This window comes from Pleurodeles waltl, chromosome 1_1 (assembly GCF_031143425.1).
Source record: "Pleurodeles waltl isolate 20211129_DDA chromosome 1_1, aPleWal1.hap1.20221129, whole genome shotgun sequence".
NCBI lineage: Eukaryota > Metazoa > Chordata > Amphibia > Caudata > Salamandridae > Pleurodeles > Pleurodeles waltl.
Window position 1 is genome coordinate 54,496,085 of NC_090436.1, and position 24,002 is coordinate 54,520,086.

Here is a 24,002-nt window from a genome sequence, read left to right on the forward strand (position 1 = left end):
TTTAATATGAGAGAATTAGAAAAGTGCATATGGGCCTCCTGGGGATTCGTGAACCATTGAGATGAACATAACCTGCTCAGTAAAGTTGTGTTGAAAGTTTGTTTTTATCAACTCAATTTACCATTTCACTAATTTTATGAAAAACTTTAGTAAGCTTAGCAAAGCCATGCTTCCTTGGAGGAGAATGCAATATGCCCATAAAACCTCTTTAAATATTGTCCCGCGTTCACCTGTGAAACAAGGCTAATGTTCTTGTACCAGTGTACGAAACGTTCGTTTAACTCCTCGGGGCGTCTTTCAATCCTGCCAACTGATTCTCCATGCTTTAAATTAGGTGGAATATTGTTCCTGTAGGAAGCTGGTTCTGTATATACTATTCCAAAATGAGATATAGTGTGCACCGAGTTCATGGGTTCTCCAGAGGCTTAACAGAGGCTAAAGTAGATAATACTAATGCTCTCTTTTGTGGTAGTGTGGTCGAGCAGTTAGGCTTATCAGAGGGTAGTGTAAAGCATTTGTTGTACACACACAGGCAATTAATAAAGTTCACACTCAATGACTAACTCCACGCCAATAAGATTTTACATAGAAAACTATGTTTTCTTAGTTTATTTTTAGAAGTCAAATATTCAATTTGCAGGTAAGTACATAAATTGAAAGGTACTTTGCATAGATATAATCAGGACTTTGAAACAAATCAACAGTACATACAGTTTGCTTAAAAATGGCAAAAAGCTATTTTAAAAGTAGATAGTGCAAATTGAACAGTTCCTGAGCGAGGAAAATAAAGTACAGTTTTCCAGGTAAATAACAAACTTACAGACATAGGGCCTGATTCTAACTTTGGAGGACGGTGTTAAACCGTCCCAAAAGTGGCGGATATACCACCTACCGTATTACGAGTCCATTATATCCTATGGAACTCGTAATACGGTAGGTGGTATATCCGCCACTTTTGGGACGGTTTAACACCGTCCTCCAAAGTTAGAATCAGGCCCATAGTCTCTGGGGCATAGGTAGCCCACTCTTGGGGGTTCAAGATAACCCCAACACCAGCAACACGGGGCCGGTTAGGTGCAGAGGTCAAACAGGAGCCAAAATAAAGTGGTCCCCTATGGAGACAGGGGTTACTCTGGTTGCGGTGTGCTTGCAGGTAAATACCCGCATTGTCGGAGGGCAGACCAGGGGGGTTTAGAGGAGGACTGGAGGGGCCCCAAGTAGGCAACCATCCCACTCCCTCAGCAGTACAGGGGCGGCCGAGTGCAGGGTGCAAACAGGGCGCCAGAATTCCAATGAAACTCTATTAGGGGACCACAAGGGTCACTCAGGCGCTGAAGGCAAGGTACAGGGGAGCTCTTCGGGCAAGCCACCAACTGGATAGGGAGGAGGGACGTCTGCTGGTCGTTACTGCACCGGTGGTCGTTTTCTCCCGGGTCTGGGGGCTGCCAGTGCAGTGCTTCTCCAGGCGTCGGATATCTTCATCCCGGGCTGTCACGGTCAGGGGGGTCCTCGGGATTCCCTTTGCAGGTGTCGTCATGGACGGATGGAGCGGTGAGCCCAGGGTGGTCACTTGGTCAAAATCACCTGGGGATTCTCTCTGGATAGATGGGCCGCCTGGACACAGGCCGGGGGCGTCGGGTGCAGAGTGGTTAGGACTCACATATTTGGAGTAGGATGGGAATCCTTAGAAGCAGAGTCTTCTGTTGTTATTTTGTTGACAGTGCTGCTGTCATCTGGATTTCTTGGTCCTTCTGGGTGCATGGCAGTCCTCTGTACTCGGACAGAGGTTGCTGGTCCCGTTGGATGCGTTGCTGTTGTTATGCAGGTTCTTCAAAGCAGGAGACAGGATGGTAGAGCTGGAGCCAAAGCAGCTGTTTTCTTCTCTGCTGGGGTTTCAGCTATGCATTCCTTCTTCTTCTCATCAGGTCACCAGGAATCTGATGACTTGGGCTCAGGGAAGCCCTTAAGTACTACATTTAGGGGCATTTTAGGGGTCAGAGGGCAGTAGCCAATGGCTACTGTCCCTGAGGGTGGCTACACCCTACCTTTGCTCCCTCTCTTTGGAGTGGGGCCACAAACCTAACTCTATTGGTCCCTGTCCTCCAAACCAAGATGGAGGATTCTGCAGGGAGGGGGTCACCTCGGCTCTGCACACCTTAGGAGGGAACCCTTTAAAAACTCCCTTAGGGGGGCGATGTTTTCGGTACCTTTCTCCATGACTTAGGATGTGTTCCCTCTCTTCGCCTAAAGTACCCCCAAGAGGGGTGGTGACTCCTGCAGACCCATGAACACCCAGATATCTCCAAACCCCTGCTACAAAAAAAATGAAAGACATTTTATTCAGATGTAAAATTTAAATTTCTAAGATGTCTTTTATTTCTTAATTTAGTTTTTAGCAGTTAGCAGCCAATTGTATTTTTATCATTTCTATTACTAAGGGGGGCCTTTTGTGGTTGAATTTGATTTCTATCACTATTTCTCGTGTTGCCAGTCTTTCACAGGAAGTATTTTTGTTTGTTTTATACTCACACTTTGTTGAGCTCTGCAGGGCAATTTGAAGATACTTTATTACAGAAGATACAAAAAGTCTCTCATTAATTCATTTTATTTACAAATATTTATTTTTGTTTTGTAGCCCTGTAATATTTTAAGGAGTACTGGATTGTAATCCATGGCAGGTTCCTGTAGTCTTTTGTTGTTATGACTACCATATCTTTTCAAATATTGCCCAATCATAAACCCCTTCAAATGAGCCTATCAGAGGAGGTGTAGTGTGTCAGTCACAGTGTGTGCTAACACTGCTCCCACTATTTCACTCTTATCGGTGACTTAAATAAAGAATGAAGGTGAACAGAAAGGTAAGACCCACTTACGGATGCAGGTGGGCGTGACATCCCATTCACTGGCAGAACCCTGGTCCTTCTGTCTGCACTCCATTTGAGATGTTGAAGGCTGGTACCCCTCTGAGCACGTCACTCGTACCTTCTGTCCACGATCGTACCACTGTCTTGACGGAGATAGGGTAAGAGGAGACCCATCTGCCGTTGGGGTTTTGCACCTCTCTGAAAAACAAAAGAAACATTAGAGGCCCTGAGGAGGTATAAGCTAATCACAAGAAGAGTGCTCATCTGTGCACAGATTGCAGACAGATGCTCCCTACAGAAGAGTAGCCGACAGCAGCTTCTATGCGCTTGATCCCTTCTAGGCCTACAGTCAATAGCACGCTGCACTCACCAGGCACAGAATACTACAGTTACAAGATCTCAAGGTTTTCATTCTTTTTCACGCATCCTGAGACCTAATGGGGGACTGGAGTTTCCCCAGTGGCCTCTTATAAATAGCTGAAGAGCTGCATCTAGACGTAAGAACCTAATCCGATCCCACAAACCCTACCAGTGAAGCCCAGTCCGAGGCAGATCAGGGCAAGGGCCCTCACATATGAACTCAATAAGGGACAGCACCGACGCATTTCCTAATAAGACTGGCTTGCCTGCTGCATCCACCGTGTTTTGTTAAAAGTAAAGGAACTGCAATGGCTCTTCCATAAAGCTCTATTCACATTCACATAAATATTATAACAAGCATTGTCAAAGTCAACACGTTTGGCTATAATAGGATAGCACATGCACACATGAGCACAAATCATTAATTCAACAACAAATACAAATTGATAAAAGCAGCACCTCCAAGAAATCCAAAGCAGCCGTTGAGAAAAAGTAGGAGAGAAGCTGAATAAAGTTACAGCAAAACTGCATCTAAAATAATCAGGAGGAACTATAAGTGGGTTAATCCAGCAATGCAGTTACCGCTCCCAAACCGGTGACTAATTCAAACAAACAAGCACAGACACAATGTTATATTGAATCCTTCCACTGTCAATAACATTTAATGATATAAAATGTACTGAAATCCCACTTCATATTTCTAAGCTTAAATTTTAAACAAGTTGTAATCATCATTAAATAACTAAAGAATATCAACATTTATCTTATTGAAACACAGGTTTTCCATGCATTATGCTCTCTGGCAATACGAGTTGTGTGTTTTTTAAAATTGGAGTGGCTATAATTACATTTATTTCAGCTTTAGCAAACCCATAGATCCAGTCCCTTCTCACAGATTGTCATTTTGTTGTATGCAAGAGTGAGTTACTATCAGGTTTTCAGTATGCACTTTGGTGACACTTCTGTGTTTTCAATATGCCCATGAAGGAAGTTTGAATGACTAAAGTGTGACATTTTGATTAACACCTTTCACAAGCACAAGTCAGTTGCTATGCTGAGAACTAAAGTCTAGTTTTTGTTTGTATTCAGGGACATGTTGTATAGCATTTACAATGAAAATATCAAAACTACAAGTACCAGAATGCAATATTTGCATTCTGCAGCATGAGGTGTCCCTTCCTGAACAAAAACAATCCTGACTGCATTGCAGGCACCTTTGCACCATAGTGCAAGGGTGCCTGTGTTGGCGGTAGGCAGCAGATTCTGCACCAGCACAGGCAAAGAGCATGAATGCACCATATAATAATAATAACTTTTATTCGGTATGAAAAAAAATCATCCATTACAATAAATAATCTCCAATACATATGTTAAAATTAGCAATAAAACCATAAATAATAAGAACACCCATCAGGAATAAAAACATATATAACCACATGCATAGAAACAATAAAATAGAAAAATTCATTCTAAAAACTCTACATTGTTACGCCAAGTAATAGCTCCCTTCAGGAATGATCCCAGCCCCTTCCACACCAATACATCTGAGGCCATCTGCAGCCACATAAAAGCAGGACGATATTGCACAAAACCCTTGGGCCTTAGGAGAGGTAATAAAAAACGTTTTCTGAATGGTGCATAAAAAACACAAAACAAAGTAAAATGGGGCAAGGTCTGTTGGGACACCCCATCACAGGGGCAGGGTCTAATACATTTGTCCCCATACTGACCTAACGGGAAACACAAATTACTTCTAATGATCCCCAAACGGAAACGGGTTATGAGAGACCTTTCCCTCACATCCTTTATCTCTAAGAGATAGCGTTCAGGACCTACCCACATCTTTAACATAATGAAATCCCTGATCGATTTTTTCCCTAAGGCCTCCCCCTCCCTCCTGTTCTTCTGGATTCTTAAAAAATTCTCCTTAGCCCATTTCTTATCACACCTGGTCAGGCCTTCAGGATAATCAACCAAGTCAGGCCGCCCCACATCACGAGCCATCTTCCTTATGTGCATCACCCAGGGAATATTCTTTACATTGTCATGAAAAAGCGCACCCCTTCTGGCAATACAAGGTTTCCAAGATCCTTTCTCATCACAAATAATCCCTAGGTACGGAAACTCATGGACCCTACTAATAATTTGATCCTCCACCCTTAGCTCCCCCACCCTACTCAGGGGTCTTCCACACACCATAAAATGAGATTTCTTAAAATTGACCTCTAAACCCAAAGCTGACATAAGGGAGGCATAAGCTCTAACTATTTCCCGGAGACCATTCATAGTACGGGCCATGAGGACTGCGTCATCCGCGTACGTTAGCACAGGGATATCAGTACCATTCACCTTTGGAACATCCCTACAGTGTTTCATCAGAAAATGAGACAATCCATTTGTATATAGAAGGAACAAAGTAGGAGCCAGAACACACCCCTGGCGCACACCCCTTGAAAGCTTCAAGGCCTCTGAGCATTCCCCATTCGACCCCACCCTCACATTAGCAACCGTCCCAGAATGTAGATATCGGAGCAACTCTACAATATTAGGATCCAGCCCTAGCTGATTTAATCTTTCCCATAATATAGACCGGTTCACCTTATCAAAGGCACAGCTAAGATCCATAAAAGCAAGATAGAGCGTACCTTTTCTAGCCTGCGTGTATTTGCCAATCAGCATCAGCAGGTTGAGACATTGATCTCGCGTGCCAAGGCCTTCCCTAAAACCATACTGGTTCCGGCTTAAGATATCATTCCCTATCATCCAGGACTCCAGATGCCTTAAAATAATCCGTCCCAGGATCTTCACCGAAGAGTCCAGTAGAGAAATAGGGTGGTAGGACTTAGGATCATTTCGGTCGCTTTTTTTAAACACTGGGACAATACATGCCAGTCTCCAAGAGGCAGGGATACCCACAGTAACTGCTGCATTAAGGACATTTAAGAGAACAGATGCCCATAACTGGGGGTTCGCTTTATACAAGTCCATAGGGATCGAATCCGGGCCCGGAGCTTTATTGCTCGCACTACTCTGTATCGCATCCATAACCTCCTGGAGCGAAAACCTAATTGCTAGGTTGGGAGCCATCTCATACTCGTTCTCCCAGTTATTTCTTACGGGAGAACCCTCAAAAATACTAAAAAAGTGAATTACCCATGCATCCGGGGCGATGTTATAGCCAAGGCCCTCAGATGTATCTGTTCTAAAGGAACCTCTATTTACCACTCTCCAAAACAGGCCAGGATCCTTCAGAGCTATGGCACGTTCTAACTCTTCCCAGGCGTTATCTTTATGTTTTATCTTGCTATCCCTCAGGGCCCTCTTATATTTCATTCTAGCTTCTTTTACGAGGACCCAATCTCTAGGATGTTTCTTAGTGGCCATCTTCAGGTTTGCCCTTGCAACATAGCAGATCTTATCATACCAACCACAATTACGTTTACTAGGTTGGCTGCTTACTGAAAAAAGGCAATCTCTCACTGCTGCATTTACTATTGTTATTGCATTCATAACAGTTTTAGGATTAGGAGCCTCTGTCAAGAGTGTGTCCATAAATAAATGTACATTTTCCCCACCACCCTTTCTACAACTTTTAGGGAATCCACTTGCTTCCACCCAAGCCGCCTACCCTGGTCCTTTATCTCCACTACTACCGGCCTACCTCGTCCTAAATTACGAAGGGCCCCAGGGAGTTTAAAGGATACTATACTGGGATTATGATCACTGAAACTCTCCCCCAGCAACTCCCCCCCAGTCACCAGGTCTTTCATAGGTGGAGACATAAAGATATAGGTGGTCATTCTGACCTCGGCGGTAAAAGGCGCCTACCGCCGGTCAGAAATCCTCCATAATCCCGCCACGGTCGCGGAAACCCGCCACGGTCATTCTGACCCGCAGCAGCCAAACCTCCGAAAATCCGACAGCCACAACAGACCGCCAGACCAGCGGTCGGCGGAAAAGTGGAGGTGACAAAACCTCCACCGTCACGCCAACAGAAATACGCCCATGCCATTACGACCCACGAATCCACGCGGCGGTCTTTCAAACGCGGTTTTCCATTGGCGGGACACACCGCCGCGGTCAGAATACACACAAACGAACAAAACTCAGCCACATTGGCCGATTTGAATTCCACACACCTGATACACATACACACACCACTCCCACACACACAATACAATATAAAACACACACCCACATCACCCACAAACCCCTACGACCAAAAATTCAGAAAGAAGGCCAGAGGGAGACACCACCATCCACAAACTAGCAGCCACAGCCACTCAACACCATCACCCACACAATATCCACACACAAAACAACACACACCACCACACTCAACACACTTAACTACACATACTCCACCCCACACATCATACACACCACCCCATGGCACCCCAAAGACACCCCCGCTTCTCAGACGAAGAACTCAGGGTCATGGTGGAGGAAATCGTTCGGGTAGAGCCCCAGCTGTTCGGCACACAGATCCAATACACCAGCATTGCCCGGAGGACGGAGCTATGGCAGAGGATTGTCGACAGGGTCAACGCTGTGGGACAGCACCCCAGAAATCGGGAAGACATCAGGAAGCGATGGAACGACCTACGGGGGAAGGTGCGTTCCATGGTATCCAGGCACAACATCGCCGTGCAGAAGACTGGCGGAGGACCCCCACCTCAACCCCCACAATTTACAACATGGGAGGAGGAAGTCTTGAACATCCTGCATCCTGACGGCCTCGCAGGAGTCGGCGGAGGAATGGATACTGGTAAGTTGAAGCTTCACTACTGCTTCCCCCCCACCTGCATGCCAAATCATACCCCAACCCTCACCCCCATCCTCGAACCCCACCCTCACCCCCACCCCCATCCTCACCCCCACCCTCACCCCCACCACCATCCTCACCCCCACCACCATCCTCACCCCCACCACCATCCTCACCCCCACCCCCAGCACACCTATTCCCTGCCAATGTCTCACCATCACAACCCACACATCCCAAAACCTAGGCCTGCATGCGTCCACTAAGCATGGACACCCATCACCAAAGCATGCCCAATGCATATACACATCCCCCCCACAAGCCACCCTCACCAAAGCCCCCACACACGAATGCCAGCACTTGGGGACACGGGAACCCACAGATACACCCATATGCCACACATTGAAACTATAACCATACCTCTATACCCCTGCAGGACCCGACCGTCAACACACCGCCGCGGAGGGCCCAGAATTCTCCACACCCCCCACCCAAGAGGCCGTCAGCGATGACAGCAGCTCTGTCGACCTGGACACTGATGACCAGCCCGGACCATCGGGGACCTCTGGACAGTCGGTTCCCCTCACACAGGCACAGGCCACTACAGACCCAAACCCCTCTGGGAACACCAGCACAGCTCCCACCCAGCGGGCCCATGCCTCTGTCTCCAGGGCGCGTCAATCTGCGGTGTGTCTACCACTACAGGGCACCCAGGATAACCCACCACCCCAACAACAACAGGGACCTGGGGGCAGTGGTAGTGGGCACACCGGCCAGGGGGCAGAGGCCCAGGGAAACAGGGCAACTCGGAGGGCAGCTGTGCGACAGGGGGGGGACGGGCCCAGGGAACCCACTCTCCACGAGGCCCTCACCACCATCATGGGAGCATACAACCGCTCCCAGGAGACGATGGCGACGGTACTGGCCCGGTTCCAGGAGATCCAGGTACTGCAGGAGGAACACTATCGGGGGTACAGGGAGGACATCAGAGCCCTCACCTCCACCCTGGTTACCATGGTAGGGCTGCTGCAGGACCTCATCAACACCAGGACGGACACTCAACAACAACAAAGGGCCCCTGCCACTAGCCTGGACCAAGAACAGCCAACCACCTCCGCCGGCGCTAGTGGACAGGAGGCCCCCGCACAACAGCAGCCCACCAGACCCCCACCTCCTGCAGGAGAAGAACCACCCCACAAGAGGGCCCTGAGATCTCGCAAGAAGACAGAGTAGGATGTCAAGACCCCCGCCAGCAAAGGATACCACCTGATGTCATCCCACTGTCCCACATTGTCACCCTGTCCATCCTTGAACTGCCCATGCTCCATCTCTCCACAGGCCTATGGACAATGCACCTGTGTGACTGTTACTCTGGACTCTGCCATGGACATTCCTTCACCATAGCCCCCACCCACTTGAAACCACCCATCCCATTTTGAGCACTGAAATAAACACCTATTTTGCACAAAACTATCTGGAGTCTGGCTGTGATTTCAAAATATTGTAATTGACATGACAGTGCAAATATGTCCTTGTACATAGTGAAGTCAACAAACAGCTGCCACAAAGCTGTAGTCCATGGGGAAACGAAGCACAGGACTCGTAGTGGGGACCCCAGATCTGAAATAGGGAGGGAAAAGCCACATCATACACTGGGGCAAATAGACAGGCAGCAGAGATGCAGGAGAGTAGTTCAGATTTACTAAATTATCTTTGAATTGTTACCTGTGTCCTATTGAAAGTACTGTTCAATGATTCTGTCCCTGTTGTCTGTTTCAGCCCCGTCGTCTTCCTCCTCGTCACTCTCCACAGGTTCCACCGCTGCCACAACACCACCGTCTCGACCATCCTCCTTCAGGAAAGGCACCTGGCGGCGCAAAGCCAGGTTGTGAAGCATGCAGCAGGCCACGATGATGTGACACACCTTCTTAGGTGAGTACATTAGGGATCCACCTGTCATATGCAGGCACCTAAACCTGGCCTTTAGGAGGCCAAAGGTGCGTTCGATCACCCTCCTAGTACGCCCATGGCCCTCATTGTACCGTTCCTCTGCCCTGGTTCGGGGATTCCTTACTGGGGTCAGTAGCCACGACAGGTTGGGGTACCCAGAGTCCCCCAATAGCCATACACGGTGTCTCTCTAGCTGTTCCATCACGTAAGGGATGCTGCTATTCCTCAGGATGTAGGCGTCATGCACTGACCCTGGGAATTTGGCATTTACATGCAAGATGTACTGGTCAGCCAAACACACCACCTGGATGTTCATGGAATGGTAACTCTTTCTGTTCCTGTACACCTGCTCCCTGTCTCTTGGGGGAACCAAAGCCACATGGGTCCCATCAATGGCACCAATGACGTTGGGAATATGTCCAAGGGTGTAGAAATCACCCTTCACTGTAGCCAATTCGCCCACCTCAGGGAAAATGATGTAGCTCCTCACGTATTTCATCAGGGCAGACAACACTCTGGATAACACCTTCGAAAACATGGGCTGAGACATCCCAGAAGCAATTCCCACTGTTGTCTGAAATGACCCACTTGCCAAGAAATGGAGTACTGACAGGACCTGCACCAGAGGGGGAATCCCTGTGGGTTGGCGGATGGGGGACATCAGGTCGGGCTCCAGCTGGGCACACAGTTCATGTATAGTGGCACGGTCAAGACGGTAGGTCAGGATAATGTGGCGTTCTTCCATTGTCGACAGGTCCACCAGCGGTCGGTACACGCGAGGATTCATCCGTCTCCTCGCCAAACCCAGCGGACGGTGCCTAGGAAGGACAACATGGAGCACACAGTCAAGCAACCCACAGGTACGTACTCACAGCTAGCACAGTAAACGATTCTCTATGCAGTGAATGGCGTGTCTGAGTGGCTATGCAAGGCCTAGGCCTGTGTGACGCAGTTGAAATTGAGCCATGTGGACCCTCGAAATGGCGGCTGTCTGACCTGTGAAGTGTGACAATGGGATGTGAGGTCAATGCGCTGGCGTGGCACACCGCGGCGGTCAGCGGTCGAAGACCGCGGCGCGAAGCCGCATTGGTTAACATTGAAGCCTATGGGTTTCAGGAGCCAATGGCGAAGGGCGCCGGCGGTGGCGGTACGCACCGCCGCGGTACGCACCGCCGCGGACGTGACCGCCATTTTCTATCTACTTATCCACTTGCGACTTGAACTTTCACAGGAGAGGACCTATACTGCAAGTGTTGCTGTGACCTCGGTCTGGAAGGGACAATGGCTGCTGCGACTGGGGATAGGGCCCCTGCCTTCACTGGAGAGGAGTTGGAGAAACTTGTGGATGGGGTCCTCCCCCAGTATGCGCTACTCTACGGTCCTCCAGACCAACAAGTGAGTTTAATTCAATATGGATTTGGGGCCACTGGCTGGCTTGGGGGCCTGGCGGGGGGCCTGGCGGGGGTCATGGCGGGGGGCTTGTCGGGGATGGGGGGCATGTTGGGGCTGGCGGGGGGCATGGCGGGGGGCCTGGCGGGGATGGGGGGCATGTTGGGGCTGGCGGGGGGCCTGGCGGGGATGGGGGGCATGTTGGGCCTGGCGGGGGGCATGGCGGGGATGGGGGGCATGTTGGGCCTGGCGGGGGCATGGCGGAGGGCCTGGCGGGGATGGGGGGCATGTTGGGGCTGGCGGGGGGCATGGCGGGGGGCCTGGCGGGGATGGGGGGCATGTTGGGCCTGGCGGGGGGCCTGGCGGGGGGCCTGGCGGGGATGGGGGGCATGTTGGGGCTGGCGGGGGGCATGGCGGGGGGCCTGGCGGGGATGGGTGGCATGTTGGGGCTGGCGGGGGGCATGGCGGGGGGCCTGGCGGGGATGGGGGCGTTGGGCCACTGGCAACGAAAATGCAGACAAACTTGAACGTGGTATTTCTCCCTCCCTGTACGTGTCACATAGGTCCGCGCCCATGAGAAGATCGGGATTTGGCGTGCCATCGCCAAGGAAGTCCGGACCCTGGGGGTCCACCATCGACGGGGCACCCACTGCCGCAAGAGGTGGGAGGACATCCGCCGCGGGACCAAGAAGACCGCTGAGTCTCTGCTGGGGATGGCCTCCCAACGTAGGCGGGGTGCCTGCCGTCAACTGACCCCCCTGATGTTCCGGATCCTGGCGGTGGCCTACCCTGATTTGGATGGGCGCGTGAGAGCAGCACAGCAGACACAAGGGGGTGAGTCCAAGCATTATCTACTCTGTTGTCGCGCAGTGGAGGTGTCTGGGTGGGGGAGGAGGGCTGTGGGTCCCCCTAGGCCAGGGCGATATCTGTAGGCTGGGCACCCCCGTAAGCCCCTGTGTCCCCAGCCACCACCCTCAGTAGTGTGTCAGTACAGCCATCCCTGGGCCGTGTCATCCATGGGTGCAGTTGTCAACTCTAGGCGTGTAGGGCATGTTCCACGGAATGCGTAGCGGACCCCAAGTGCGCAACTTAGTGCAGGGGGCATCTGTGTCTGTCATGTCCGCTAACTGTACCGGAGATTCATGTACTCAATATCCCTTTATTTCTCTCTCCCCCCCCTTTTTGTTTGTCTTTCTGTGCTTGTGTGCATCAGCATCATCAGGCGGAGGAGAAGTGGCATCGGGGCAGGAGGGAGCTGCATCTCACATGGCCCAGGAGGGCCATGCCACAGAGTCTGACTGGACCAGTGAGACGGAGGGCGAGGGGAGCTCCACAACGGGGATGACTGGACCCTGCAGCGACACGGACACGTCCTCGGAAGGGAGCTCCCTTGCGGGGGTGGCACCATCCGTGCCCCCCGCCATTACAGGTACAGCCGCCACCCAGCGCACCATCTCCGCCCTCCCAGCAGCCCCTCAGCGTTCGCCCCGTGCCCGCTCTGCCAGGAAGCCGGGCATCTCCTTCGCCCCAGGCACCTCAGGCCCTGCCCCTGTTACCCCCGCTGCCCTCAGTGCGGAGCTCATTGACCTCGTGAGGACGCTCATTGTTGGGCAGACTACCCTTTTGAATGCCATCCAGGGGGTGGAGAGGGAGGTTCATCGCAGCAATGCGTACCTGGAGGGCATTCATTCGGGTCAGGCTGCCCATCAGCGATCGTTCCAGGCTCTGGCCTCAGCACTGACGGCAGCCATTGTCCCTGTCTCCTGCCTCCCTCTACTAACTCCCTCCTCCCAGTCTCCTGTTCCTCTGCCTGTCCCACCCACACCATCAGACCAGCCTGCACACACCTCAACACCCAAGAGAAGCTCATCCAAACATAAGCACCACAGATCACGCAGACATTCACACACGCAACATTCCGATGCAGACATGCCAACAGTCACTACCACCTCTGTGACCCCCACCTCCTCGTATCCCTCCTCCCTCCCTGTGACGTCTACACTCACACCTCCATTCACCTCACCATCAGCCAGTGTTTCCATCACCAGCACACCCTCCAGTCCAGTCCGCACACGTGCAGTCACCACCCCCACTGCCATTTACACGTCCCCTGTGTCCTCTCCCACTGTGTCTGTCACCCCCTCTTCCACACCACACAAACGCAGCCACCCACCCACCCAACAGCCATCCACCTCACGACAGCCTATCCCTCCTGCACCTGCACCCAAAGACAGCAAACGTGACTCACCTACAACCACATCCTCTCCCTCCACTCCCATTCCCACTGTACCTACCACTCTCCATTGTCCCAAGAAACTCTTCCTCGCCACTGCTAACTTCTTTCCTGACCCTGAGCCCCCCCCTCCTTCTCGTCGGGGTAAGAAGAGCACCTCAGCCACCACCAGCCCTGCAGCCCCCTTGACAAGGGTGCAGGGGTATTGGAGCCCACCAGCCCGCATGTCTGGATCTTCGCCCAGCAGCAAGGGGACAGCCAGCCCACCCCCTGGGAAGAGGAGCAGAAAGCGGAAGGGGCGCCGCAGGAGCCCGGCTTCTACATCCCCCCCGGACACCACCCAGACACAGTCACCAGCCACAGCTCCAAAGGGAGGAAAGGGCCACAGACTCCCGACTAAGGAGGGCAAGGGCAGCAAGTCGGAGAGGTCAGGCTGCAGGCCTGCTGCCCAGGAGGAGCCCACCACCCCCATAGCCGCTGGCCAGGGAGGACCCAGCCCAGCTGGCCAGGAGGGCCCCACCACCCACAGCCCAGGTGGGCATTGAAGGAGCACCATCCCCGCTGCCCAGGAGGGCACCACCAGGCAATGAGCAGTTGGCCATAGACCGGCCGCCGTCTCAAGAACCGCTGAACTGGGCCCCGCCGTCTCAAGAACCGCTGAACTGGGCCCCGCCGTCTCAAGCACCGCTGAACTGGGCCCCGCCGTCTCCAGCACCGCTCCGCTGGGGACCGCCGTCTCAAGAACCGCTGAACTGGGCCCCGCCGTCTCAAGAACCGCTGAACTGGGCCCCGCCGTCTCAAGCACCGCTGAACTGGGCCCCGCCGTCTCCAGCACCGCTCCGCTGGGGACCGCCGTCTCAAGAACCGCTGAACTGGGCCCCGCCGTCTCAAGAACCGCTGAACTGGGCCCCGCCGTCTCAAGCACCGCTGAACTGGGCCCCGCCGTCTCCAGCACCGCTCCGCTGGGGACCGCCGTCTCAAGAACCGCTGAACTGGGCCCCGCCGTCTCAAGCACCGCTGAACTGGGCCCCGCCGTCTCAAGCACCGCTGAACTGGGCCCCGCCGTCTCAAGCACCGCTGAACTGGGCCCCGCCGTCTCAAGAACCGCTGAACTGGGCCCCGCCGTCTCAAGCACCGCTGAACTGGGCCCCGCCGTCTCCAGCACAGCTCCGCTGGGGACCGCCGTCTCAAGAACCGCTGAACTGGGCCCGCCGTCTCCAGCACCGCTCCGCTGGGGACCGCCGTCTCAAGAACCGCTGAACTGGGCCCCGCCGTCTCAAGCACCGCTGAACTGGGCCCCGCCGTCTCAAGCACCGCTCCGCTGGGGACCGCCGTCTCAAGAACCGCTGAACTGGGCCCTTCAAGGCAAGACCCGCTGAACTGGGCCCTTCAAGGCAAGAAGCGCTGAACTGGGCCCTTCAAGGCAAGACCCGCTGAACTGGGCCCTTCACGGCAAGAAGCGCTGAACTGGGCCCTTCAAGGCAAGAAGCGCTGAACTGGGCCCTTCAAGGCAAGAACCGCTGGCCCTTTGGCAGACGTGGCAGGGCAGGATCTGTCTCGGGCAGGGCTGCAGGATGTCCTCTGGCCAACATGCCTCCTCCAGTGGCAGTGGAGTCTGTTATGGACTGTTTGGACTGTGGCTTTGCTCTCCCCAGGATGGCCCAGTGGGCAGGCCACCCACTGTATGGACTGTATGGACTGTGGCTTTGCTCTCCCCAGGATGGGCCAGTGGGCAGGCCACCCACTGTATGGACTGTATGGACTGTGGCTTTGCTCTCCCAGGATGGCCCAGTGGGCAGGCCACCCACTGTATGGACTGTATGGACTGTGGCTTTGCTCTCCCCAGGATGGGCCAGTGGTCATGGAGTCCCCTCGTGGATCTGGCGTCGTGTACTCAAGTGGCTGAGGTGCCCCCCCTTCCCTTCCCCCTGAGGTGCCTGTCCTATTTTCTTTCTGATGCCCCTGCAGTGTTCTCTCCGTGGAGTTCTTGTCGTGGGACTGGGCCTTGCCCCTTTGCACAGGACCCCTGTGGTCCACGGACAGTGGTTGGACTACATTTAGTAGCTGTATATATTTTGTACATAGTTTATTTATTTATTGGGATTACTGGTGTCCATATTTCAATATATCTGCCCGTTTATGATCTCTTCTTTTGGTCTTTGCATTATTTCGGAGGGGGGGGTTTGTGGGTTGTGACAGTGATCTGTGGGAATGCATTGATGTGTGTGTTGTAGTGGGTGTGGGTGGGTGGGTGTGTGCCGGTACTCTTTTCCCTCCCCTGTGTCGTAGGTGCAGTACTCACCGATGTCTTCCGCGCCGCCGGGCGTGCTCCTGGTACAGGAGCAGGTATAGGAGTGCGGGGATGACCTGCAACTCGGGTTCCATACTGCCGGAATCTCGCGTGGAGTGCGTAGAGGTGAGCGTTTTCCCGTTCGTAGTCTGTTTCCGCCGTGTTTTTATCGGCGGTGCTCCTGCCCCGGAAAAGGTGGCGGATTGGTGGGTCGTGATAGGGTGGGCGGTACATTGTCTGCCGCCTGGCTGTTGGCGGGGACCGCCGCGCTGTTTGTTTGTTCCGCCGTGGCGGGCGGAGTGTTAATGCGGCGGGCTGTGTTGGCGGTTCCCGCCAGGGTCAGAATTGCATATTTTGGACCGCCGGCCTGTTGGCGGCTTGGCCGCCGCATTATCACCGACCACCAGGGTCAGAATGAGGGCCATAGTCAATAGTGGAGTCAGATCCTCTTCCCACATAGGTTGGGAGTTGATGAGTGCCTACAGCTTCTATATCACACACATTCAGAAGGCCCATCTTCCTGAGTTCCTTGATTAGAACCCTGCCTCTGGAATCCTGCAGGCCATCCACTGAATAATCCTCGCAGTCAAAAATAAAGGGATTAACCACAGTACTGAGCCTCCCCATCTTAGCATTAAAGTCTCCAGAGACAATAGCACAGAATTCTAACCCCATCTCCTCCATTCTGTATTTCAAAACCTGAAGAACGGAAAACAGGGCCCCAATTTGGCATCCCATATCCCACACAGAGTTATAAAAGTTAACCAGTAAAATATTATAAATTATTAGAGAAAATTACCCATACCAGCAATATACCTTGGTGATTGCAGTTAATTTGAAAAGCACCCACTATCTTAGAGAGGCGGATTAGGGTAACCAAGCCACCTTTTGAGCGGCCACCAAGAGACTTCACAGCTGGAATTGCAAATCTGTTATACCCATCCCACACAGACAACCCCTCTGACCAGGTTTCCTGAAGTATGATCACATCAAAATTAGTCACACACCTAATCCACGCCTGATCAGATAACTTGGCATCATAGCCCGCAATATTCCATGAGATAAGTTTACACTGTAGGGGCACCTCTTCCCGTATAGCCAGGGTCTTGGCGCATTGTCAGTCCACCCCTTCCAAGAATAAATTACTGTTAGTGACAGTTCTTCTGCTGGTTGCCTGGTGATTATTCTGACCCAGGGGGGGAAACCTACCAGAACCTGGAAACACCCCCGCACTCAATCGCATGTGGTCATAAAAATAACCCAAAGGGACCATACCAATTGTACCAGGTCTAAAAACAGCAGGGCGGTAGGTAGAAAGGAGCCTTTGACTCAGGGCTGGGTATCTAACATTTATAATAACACAACCTTCATCCCCCACCCTATTTTTGGGCCCAACCCATCCAATTCTTCTGGCAAACAGAATATCATTGAAATCCTTACATGAGAAATCACAGTTCTTACTCAACCAATATCCAGCCTTGTTTGTGAGTTGGGCCGTGGACTCAGTTACCCCAGGGGCAAGAGCAGGTACATTCGTCAATACCACCACATAGGGGGCACAAGCTGGGGGGAGATCCAAACAGGTCAATGCAGGCCTGGCCGTCGGGAGATTCAGATTATTATTCCCAACCAGCTGTTGGTCAGCCCCCCGCTACCACAATTTCAGGATCAGGCTGCCTACTACAGCTAGGCCTATTGACAGTCCTATCTGCCCTTAATATAGAAGTCGGTGCAGCCGGCGCAACCTCAACATGAGCGCCCTGGCCCCCAGAATTTCCAGAATTAACCAATAGCTGAGATGATTTTCCCAGAGGCCCCAATGGCCCTGCAACGCCCTCCGGCAGGAGCAACTCCTCACAAGGATGGGATCGCCTGGTCGGGGCCACACATCCACCTACACAATGCCTCCCCTGACTTCCTTGCACAGATATCAGAGAAACTGCCTTTTCTATGGCCGATAGTTTCGCCACAACGGGGGATAAAATCTCCTGGATCATTTCACAAAATTTTGACAGTAAAATAGTAACATCACAACCCAGCTGCTGGCAAGGTGCAGGGTCATTACTCGTACCCTTAGGAAGTTCCAAGGGGGATGTTTTCGACTTGGGAATCGATTTCTTTAAGACCTTTTTTTTCCTCGGGGGCTACATTTATCCAGGGGGCAGGCCGGGGGAGAAGATAATAAAAGTCTTTTGCTTCTTCTGGAAGGGCCTTGGCCACCAGAACCCTCTGTAGTCTCTATTAGCTCAATTTGAGCAGGTTCAACATCAACCATAACAGTACCTTGGTCTCCCCCCGGATAAGTCACCTCCACATCCACAACCTCACGAGGACCACTATCTATTGGGGCCAGACGCCAGTCCTCCAGTTCCATGGATAACCTCCTTTCTGCCAGATCAATCTCCTTTGTTACGACCCCGACAGCTCTTGCAAGGAAGGAGTCCAATGTGGTGGTGCCACTTCCCTGTCTACTGCCGCCACCACCCCCTCCCATGGGCCCAGTCAACGGACCTCTTTTCCTGCCCATTTTAACAAAATGCTTCAATAACAAAATAACAAACAAAACAGACAAAAAAATTTAAAATATTAGAAACCCACTAGATCCACTAAGAAGGCTCCAAAATTATCCCCAATATATAATAAATGTATAAATAGTCACCCTTCACTGCAGATGAAAGAGGGGTGGCCCAGCCTCTAACGGGCGATGACAGGCGCAGGACGGGCCCACCCTTGACCCGGTTGCGGGAGCGCGTAGCAGTTTTTAAAGGGCTCCTGCCCCGTGTGGTGCCGCCGCCTCTACTAATGACGCGCTACCCGCGGTTGCGGGAGCGCGTAGCAGTTTTTAAAGGGCTCCTGCCCCGTGTGGTGCCGCCGCCTCCACTAATGACGCGCTACCCGCGGTTGCTGGAGCACGTAGCAGTTTTTAAAGGGCTCCTGCCCCGTGTGGGTCCACCGCCGCCTCCTCCACTAATGACGCGCTATCAAATAGGTAAATATAGCACATTTCTACTCTCTCCCTTTCAAATAGCGCAGCGCAGCAGGTTGTCTTGAAAACTTGATGAATCTGGCCCAGTGCTTAGTTTGAGCCATTGGTTTCTGATGCTCAGCATCAACACTTAAGTTTCAGCACAGGTGTAGGAAAGTGCCCTCTTTCTTGGCATGGTTACCCCCATTTTCTGCCTGTTGTCAGTGTGATTGACTGTGTCCACTGGGATCCTGCTAACCAGGACCACAGTGGTTATGCTCTCTCCTACAAACTGTGGTAACTTGTACCATTTTTCATCACCACATTTGGCATACTGGTACCCCCATGCAAGTCCCTAGTATATGGTGCCTAGGTACCCAGGGCATTGGGATACCACAGGATCCCTATGGGCTGTTTTCCAGAAAGTAAAGAGCACTCCTTGGAAATAGGTTCAAGCTGTTTATTCAGTCACCAACAAGGACCCCTGATCGCAGCCTCCGCCAACTGTCCCAGCTTCCTCATCATGGAATCCCCCCTCCGGACACATTCTATATTCCATAGCTTGTCAGAAGCAGTACAATGATAATACAAATACATAGACTTAGATTGTCACTTGACATGTCACAAGATCTAACAGGCCGCAGCATGTATTATGCCACGCACAGGGAGCCCAGGCAAAGTGTTCTGCAGGCCTGCCATTGCAGCTTGTGTGAAAGGGCGCATTACCAGGTCACTGCACCAGGTGACTGTAAGTCACCCCTATCGCAGGCCCTCCTAGCCCAGAGGGCAGGGTGCAAGCACCTGTGTGTGAGAGCACCCCTGCATTAGCAGAGATGCCCCTATGAACTTCAGCTCAATTTTCCTGGATTTCGTGAGTGCAGGGACGCTATTTTATGAATGTACTGGACATAGGTCCTTACCTATGACCAGCTACATAATTGTAACTCTGAACCTAGGCATGTTTGGAATCAAACATGTCAGAATCATACCCCAATACTGTTGCAAGTACTGGAAGTATGATTCCATGCACTCTAGGGGCTCCTTAGCGGACCCCCAGCATTGCTACCACCAGTCTTACAAGGTTTTCCAGGCAGCCCAAGCTGCTGCCATCCCTCAGACAGGTTTCTGCCCTCCTGCTACTTGATCTGATCAAGCCCAGGAAGGCAGAACAAAGGATTTCCTTAGGGAGAGGGAGGTAACACCCTCTCCCTTTGGAAATAGGTGTGACTGGCTTGGAAGGGGTAGCCTCCCCAAGCCAATGGCTTTGCTTTGAAGGGCACACTTGGGGCCCGATGCAGGAAACACTTTGCGACTCGCAAACGGCAAAATTTGCCGTTTGCGACTCGCAAATGTGTGTTTCCAATGCAGAAATGCATTTTGCGAGTCGGACCGACTCGCAAAATGCATTTCAGAATCGCAAATGCGAAGGGGTGTTCCCTTCCTATTTGCGATTCGCAGTGGTATGCAATACCGTTTGCGACCGCATATGCGGTCGCAAATGGTGTCGCAGTTACCATCCACTTGAAGTGGATGGTAACCCACACGCAAATTGGAAGGGGTCCCCATGGGACCACTTCCCCTTTGTGAATGGACCACAAATTATTTTTTCAGGGCAGGTAGTGGTCCAAGGGACCACTACCTGCGCTGAAAAAATACCGAAACTAAAGGTTTCGGATTTTTTTTTAAGTGCAGCTCGTTTTCCTTTAAGGAAAATGGGCTACACTTAAAAAAAAAAAAACTGCTTTATTTAAAAGCAGTCACGAACATGGAGGCCCATAGTCGGTATGGGGCCGCATATATATATATTAATATTAATGAGGTGGGTCTTTGCGACCCCATACCGACTTGCAGACGGTGTCTGAGACACCGTTCTGCATACCAATTTGCGAGTTGGAAATTGCGAGTCGGAAGGACTCGCAATTTTCAACTCGCATATTGGATTTTTGCTACATCTGGCCCTTGGTGCCCTCCATGCATAAACTAGTACACACTGGTTCACTTCCCCCAGTCCCTGCTCTGGTGTGAAACTGGACAATGGAACGAGGAGTGACCACTCCTCTGTCCATCACCACCCTAGGGGTGGTGCTCAGAGCTCCCCCAGAGGGTCCCTGGGTTCTGCCATCTTGTTTCCAAGGTTGGCAGGGAACTCTGGGAGCATATGAGTGGCCAGGCCAGGCAGGTGACGTCAGAGCCCTCTCCTGATAGGTGCTCACCTGGCTAGGTTACCAATCCACCTTTCAGGGCTATTTAGGGTCTTCCTCTGGGGTGGGTCCTCAGATTTGCCTTGCAAGACTCCAGCAGGATTCTTCTGCAACCTCTACTTTGACTTCTGGCCACTGGACCTGCGACTGGACCCTCCAGGAACCAACAACGCTGTAAATCACGAAGAAGACTCTTCTGCATCTTTGTTTCCACGGCTCCTGCCAGCACTGGAAAATTTCCCCAGCTGTGCATCTCCAGAAGACAGTAACTCTTCAGCCTGCACAAGAAGAAGAAGGAATCTCCCTTGGAGTGAAGGAGTCACTCTCCTCCATCCGCAGGCACTTGCTGCAACGAAGACTGGCTGCATGGATCTCCGCTGTGTGGAATCTGCATTACACGTGGTGGTCCGGAGTAGTCGTCTTAGTCCTCTCTGCCAGCTGTTCAACTTTGGTGGAGGTAAGCCTTTGCCTTCCCACGCAGGACAGTACCCCCCGCCCACTGTGTCTCTTGCAGATGCCAAGGCTTGTCTGCATCTCCTCCAAGGGATCTTCAGATGATGTATAGCTCCAGTCCTGAGCACTCTTTCCTGTGACACACAGCCCTCTGTGTGGTTCTCCTGCTGCGTGGGATCCCTTCCTGTAGTGCTGCGTGGGATCCTTCTGGAACTTCTGTGTCCCAGTCCTGCATCCTGTGGGACTCTTGTGGGTGCTGCCTCTGCTCCTGTGGACTCTCTGTGTTGCTGAGTGTCCCCTGTGACTCCCCCCTCCTGGGTTGAGTCCTCCTGGGCCTTGCTGGTCCACAGCAGCACCACTTTTCCACTAACCGCGAGTTTGCCTTTGCCAAGGCTTGTTGATGGAATTCCTGCACCAACACCCATCTGCAATCTTCACTCCAGCTTGTGACATCTTCTGCATCCATCAGAAACTCTTCTCCAGCTCCAGGGCTTCCGTGTTGACCTGTTCTTCATCACCATGGACCAACTCTTGCAAGTACGGCTGGATGGGTAGTAGCTCCTACTCCTCCTGGACTCCACTGTGACTCTTGGACTTGGTCCCCTCTCTCCACAGGACTTTTTCTCTAGGAATCCACAGCTGGTTTCATGCAGTCTTGTCTGGGTGTCTTAGTTTCCTCTTTTTCCTCCTTTTGGGTGGTTTGGGGAAATTCCAGTGATTTACTCCTGATTTCCTGGTCGCTGGGGGGTACTGTGTTACTTACCTCTGTTTCCCCTCTACATAGTCCATTTACCTAAGTGGGGGTCCTTTGTTTGCATCCCTTTTTTAGTATATGATTTGGTCTTCCCCTAGGGTTACTCTTGGTTATTGCTATTTGTACTGTTTTCTAAAAAAATGTATGCTTATTACTGGTGACCAGTGTATATATTTTGTTAATTACTTGCCTCCTATTGGAGGGTTGCCCTTCTAGTGATTTGTGGTGTTGTGTAACAAAAATAAAGTACCTTTATTTTTGTACAACTAAGAGGGTCATTCTGACCCTGGCGGCCGGCGACCGACCACGGGAGCACCGCCAACAGGCTGGCGGTGCTCCAATGAGCATTCTGACCGCGGCGGTTCAGCCGCGGTCAGAAGCGGAAAGTCAGCGGTCTCCCGCTGACTTTCCGCTGCTCTTTGGAATCCTCCATGGCTGCGGAGCGCGCTCCGCAGCCATGAGGATTCTGACCCCCCCTACCGCCATCCAGTTCATGGCGGGAAAGCCGCCATGAACAGGATGGCGGTAGGGGGGGTCGCGGTGCCCCCGTAAGAGGGCCCCGAAAAGTATTTCAGTGTCTGCCTTGCAGACACTGAAATACGCGACGGGTGCCACTGCACCCGTCGCACCTTCCCACTCCGCCGGCTCGATTACGAGCCGGCATCCTCGTGGGAAGGTCGTTTTCCCCTGGGCTGGCGGGCGGTTTTACTGGAACCGCCCGCCAGCCCAGGGGAAAACTCGTAATACCCGCCGCGGTCTTTTGACCGCGGCGTGGTAATTTGGAGGGCGGGATCCTGGCGGGCGGCCTCCGCCGCCCGCCAGGGTCATAATGAGGCCCTAAGTGTTTTCTTTCATGTGTTTAAGTGCTGTGTGACTACAGTGGTTTTACATGAACTTTGCATGTCTCCTAGATAGGCTTTGGCTGCTCATCCACAGCTACCTCTAGAGAGCCTGGCCTCTAGACACTGCCTACACTTCACTAGGAGGGGATACCTGGACCTGGTATAAGGTGTAAGTACCTTGGGTACCCACTACACACTTCCTACAACCGGCACTTATGTTGTTCTGCCACATGGTGGCTGTTGGACCTGTCCCTTTTACAGGGTCATTTCCCAAACTTTTTGCCTTTTTCCTCCTTATTTTTGTGACTCTTGTTGGCTGACGTTATGACTCTGAGCACTTTTTCACTGATACTCAGTGCTAAAGTGCATGTCCCTTGTAAACTTGGTATGATTACTTATACCTAATTGGCATATTTAATTTATGTACAAGTCCCTTGTAAAGTGGTATCTCTATATCCATGGCCTATAAATGAATTTCTACTAGTGGGCCTGCAGTGCTGCTTGCGCCACCCACTGATGTAGCCTTTCAAACCTGTCTCAGGTCTGCTAGCGCAGGGCCTGTGTGCACAGTTTTCTGCCACAGGGACCTGGCATCTAAATTTACTTACCAGGCCTAGAACTCCCCTTTTACTACATGTAAGTCACCCCTAAGGTAGGCCCTAGCTACCCCTATGGGCAGGGTGCCATGTAAATAGAAGGCAGGACATGTGCCTAGTAATGTGGCCTGTCCTGGTAGTGACAAACAGCCTATTTGGTTTCTCACTGCTGTGAGAGCTGCCTTCTCATATGATTGCATTGGAAATTCCATGCCTTATGTGTAAGGGGTATTGTCTGATTTATGAAGGGTAGCATAGGCATGTTTGGTGTGGTTGTAATGGTAGTGAGAAATGCTGCTTACTGGTGTAGGTAAATGTTTTATTATCATTACAGAAATGCCAC

General features: G+C 52.0%; 1 protein-coding gene across 1 annotated transcript in view; it reads right to left on the bottom strand.

Moving 5' to 3' along the window:
* LOC138290833 (uncharacterized) overlaps window positions 1-24,002 on the bottom strand; it is a 322,008-nt gene that overhangs the window by 166,844 nt on the left and 131,162 nt on the right. The window contains exon 5 of the mRNA XM_069230277.1: window positions 2,874-3,062. Within this exon, the coding sequence (XP_069086378.1) occupies window positions 2,874-3,062 (189 nt within the window). The remainder of the gene's footprint in view (window positions 1-2,873; window positions 3,063-24,002) is intronic.